Source organism: Gavialis gangeticus, unplaced genomic scaffold (assembly GCF_001723915.1).
Source record: "Gavialis gangeticus isolate Ggan-Ray unplaced genomic scaffold, GavGan_comp1, whole genome shotgun sequence".
Taxonomy (NCBI): domain Eukaryota; kingdom Metazoa; phylum Chordata; order Crocodylia; family Gavialidae; genus Gavialis; species Gavialis gangeticus.
In genome coordinates this window covers 12400351-12404236 of record NW_017729018.1, presented here as the reverse complement: position 1 = coordinate 12404236, position 3886 = coordinate 12400351, and the positions used below count along the sequence as shown (strand labels likewise).

At 60.6% G+C, this 3886-nt stretch overlaps 1 protein-coding gene across 1 annotated transcript; it reads right to left on the bottom strand.

The window, feature by feature from the left end:
- Positions 1-1735: 1735 nt before the first annotated feature.
- ATP5D (ATP synthase, H+ transporting, mitochondrial F1 complex, delta subunit) lies at positions 1736-3882 on the bottom strand (the record flags this gene model as incomplete). Its single annotated transcript, XM_019513160.1, has 4 exons — positions 1736-1843; positions 2691-2818; positions 3186-3274; positions 3735-3882. Coding segments are annotated over 3 exons (360 nt in total), but the record flags the coding sequence as incomplete, so codon positions are not given.
- Between the last annotated feature and the right edge of the window lie 4 nt (positions 3883-3886).

The window sequence follows — 3886 nt, the reverse complement described above, 5'->3', positions numbered from 1 at the left end:
CACCAGCTTTAAAAAAAAAAAAAAAGAGCCTCAGAGCCTTTCCTCGGGAAAAGAGGCTGGATGGCAGGCTGGTCATGAGCTGCAAGGAGCTGCTGGGCTGAAGGAGTCAGCACCACCCAAAGTGACTCAAAAAGCACCTGCCACGGCTCGGCGGCTTTGCTCATGCCAAGAGCGACACCTGACCTCAGCAAGGGGAAGAGAAGCCATGCAGCAGGGGCACAGGGGCAGGGACATCCGTGCAGCTCTGTGCCGGGTGCCGGGAGGCTTTTAATAAACACCAGAGCGAGAAATGTAACACCCCGGGCGCTATTTTGGATCGCTTGTCAGGAGGGGGAAGAGGGAGACGCAGTGCGGGGGTAGAGGAGGCAGCAGCCAACGTGACACCAGAGGTAGCAGCACTGAAAATAGCCACGTTGCACTCAGGCTGCTTGGAACCAGCATCACTGCCCTGCGGCGGGGGCAAAGCCCCGCTGGCTCAGCAGAACTGTGGGGCTCTTAGCCAGGCACTTACAACTACGGGGGGAGGGGGAGCTGGGCAGGGTGTCCAGGCAGTGAAGGACAGTCACTGTCCCCTTGTGCCTCAGTTTGCCCAGCTGCACACCTCAACATTCACCAGTCCGGGGGGGGGCAGGGGGCACGTGTGTTGCAAACAGGGGCTGGAGCCTTCCGTGCAAGGTGTCCAAGGTACAGGTTCCCACAGATCCCAGGGCCAGATGGTATTGTTGGAGAGATGCTTCACAAGCCCCTAGGGGCAGTTCCTTTAACAAGGCAGGGTGGGGGAGTGAGAATTACTTAGGCCTTCCTGAAATGGATAAGCAGCTCTCACACCTACTCTCAGCAGGGTTGCGGGGTGGGAAGGAGAGTACTGGAGAGGAAGATAGCATCTGTCCAGCCTCACTGCCCACTGCACAGAGCTACTTGATAATGATGAGCCACCAAAAGGCCCAACCTAAAGCCCACGAGGATACCTGCACACGCCTCTGACCCCCAAAACAGGCGCTCCCCGTGCTGGGAAGAACAGCCTCCCTGCCTCAAGCCACTTCAGCAACTCCAAGGAGTGGAGGCTTGTTTGCCCCAGGCCCTATAAGATCTGGCAAAGGGGTCATAACACGCAGGAACAGCAGGGGCAGGGATGGGGTGGAGGCTAAAGCCTCTTATTTAGCTTGTGTTGCCCTCCAGGTCCAAGCTGAAGGCAGACCCCAGCTCTACCTGGCACCAGGCTAGGACTCGCAGTTGAACGCAACACTGGCTACGTGCTCCCTTGTGCGCTGGGTCGAGCCACACACGGGCAACACCCTGACTAGCAGCAGGGAGCCCCAGACTAGCCCAGGCCATGACCCCCCTACCTACATATACACAGCAAGGACGTACAAGCACTTCCCAGGGACATCCTGGGCGCATGAGGGCACTTTGGCCCTAATTGCTCTGGAAGCCCATTGCCAGGGCGGGGGGTGACTCAGGGCTAAAGCTGCTCCCTCAGCCTGGCAGCACCAGCTGCAGATCCGTGCTAATCCTTCCGCTCGGGCGGATTATACCGGAGGCAGGAGTGGGTGCCACGGAAGTTGGGGAGCGGAACAGGGGTTCCCAAGCAAGCCGGCCACAGAGCCCTAAGGGCATGGCACCGCCCCCCATCCCCTCCTCTGGGGCAACCGCTCCCAGCTCCCCGCAGCCAGACCACCCCCATGCAGCCAGCTACCGCCTGCCTCACAAGAAGGCCATGCTCCACAAGCCGGGCTGAGGTTTGTCTTTTAATGAATCCATGGGATTTCTCTGCCACCATCTCTTTGCCATCTGCAAGCTGGGATGCGTTGGCCTCCCTGAGGTCTCTGCAGCAATGGGATTCCTGCAACATATGCACACAACCATGGGGGAATCAAAGGGGCACAGTAGCCAACTTCCAGAGGTGCAAAGTGGAGCTTTTTAGCTGCCGCTCTGTGCCCATGGGCTTCAAAAAGGTGCCTCAGTGTCAGCGCAGGGACCATCCTCAGACTCAGAGCAGAGCAGAGGCCTGAGGTGAAGGGCAAAGGGGTCACTATACTGCACCTGCCCGAGGGCACAGACACAGGCCAGATGGCCCAGCCCAGCAAGGGCAATCATGGCCCAGTACAGCTGGGATGGGGGATGGGACAGTGCAGAGCCCAGGAGACAGGAACTATTTGCTTTTGTGGAATAAGTGGAATGAAGAAGAGCAGAGGCGCAGCTGTCCGTCTGTGGGTGTGATGTGCCCAGCCCCCTCCAATCAGCTACAGCCTCACCCGGCCACCCACGCCCCCCAGGCTTGCTCTGCAGGAAGCCACCAGACCATCCCTCCCCCGCACCAGGCCCATGAACACGGGAACAATCAGAGCAGGGCCTCCCAGTGCCAGAGCCCCAACATGGCCAGGCATCAGCTGCTTTTGGTACCTGCCCAGGCACGGGGCTAACCCCACCCCAGTGCTGGGATCAGGATGGAGCTGGCCCTGTGCTGCCATCTCGCGGCAGAGGGCTGCCACAGCAGGCACATGCCCCTCGGCTGCAAGCTGGGAGCAAGGGGGCATTTACAGGGTGCCAGGGCCTCCAGGGCTTTGTGCTCTCAGGCACAGTCTGGGAAGCCCCTGCCAGGCCATGCACAACCCAATGCAGCCTTCCCAGGTGGGGCTGAGGATGAGGGCTGGAGAAGGGGCATGGAGCAGCAGGACAGAGCCACTTACCCCAATCACTCCAGGGCTTTGACAAGCGCCTCATTGGCTTCCACTTTGATCTGGGCTTCTGCTTTCGCCACTTCATCTGATGCTGCCGTCAGCTCCGACAAGGCTTTCTCCAGGTTTGACTTGGCTGCCTTCGAGGAGCAGGGCAAGATGGAGGGAGGGGGTCACCAGGGCAGAGGAGGGAGGCACAGCAGCCTTGCAAGGGGGCACCTGGGGTAGGAAGGGCTGCGGGAGGTGCCCTCAGCTCTGGAAGCTGCTGCCCTTATTCCTTTCAAGGGAGGCAGCGATTAGGGGGAATGAAGAGATAAGAGCGAGGAAACTGGGTCTTAATCTGCATAAGCTTTCCTCGGCCACAAGCAGCTCTGGAGCCAGGCAGCCCACGCTGAACAGTGAGTCCCCTGCAGAGGCATCAACTACCTGCGAGTGGGAGCCTGAGATGAGCAGGGCTTGGCCTCATCCATCCCCCTGCCACCCCCCGGGTGTGCTTGGGGTACTCACGGCCAGATCCAGCATGTCCACACTGGCCACCTCTTCTGCCAGCAACTGCACGGAGGAGTCTGCATTCACCGTGACAGAGCCACTGCTCACTGCAAGCACAAGACAGCCACAGTGAGCTGCTTTACAGGACTGGGACCTGCCTGGCTCACAAGGCCAGGGCAGAGGATGGCTTTGGCATGGAGGCATTCCCACGGCACTGTGGCCCATGATGGGCTCAGCCCTCCCCCACTGCAGACTTGCTGTGAGGCTGGTCCCTGGTTACTCGGGCCCTCTCATTGCCAGGGGAGGTGGTCAGACCTACCCCCACAACAGCATCCCAGTGGGGACGGGCCACCCAGTTTCCCTGCAGATCCCAAACCCTTGCTCCGTCTGCTAAACAGCCGCACGGCAGGCAGCTCCCACTCCCGTTAGGCCATGCTCCGGACACATCCTCAGGGCCTGAACCTGCCTTTGTGCTCAGCCAGAGAATCCCGGGGCGGGTGGCGTCACCCCTGCAGAAGCCCCCCTGCCCTGGGCCGCTCCCGACTGCACCACACGCCCCACGCGCACCGAAGTACTTGGAGGCAGTGCCGTCCTCGGCGTAGACCGTCACGATGCCAGGCCTCAGCACCTGCAGGGTGGGCACGTGGGCAGCCAAGATGCCGAAGGAGCCAGTCAGCGTGGGGACGTCCACTTGCTTCACGTTGGCCCCGTTGTAAATC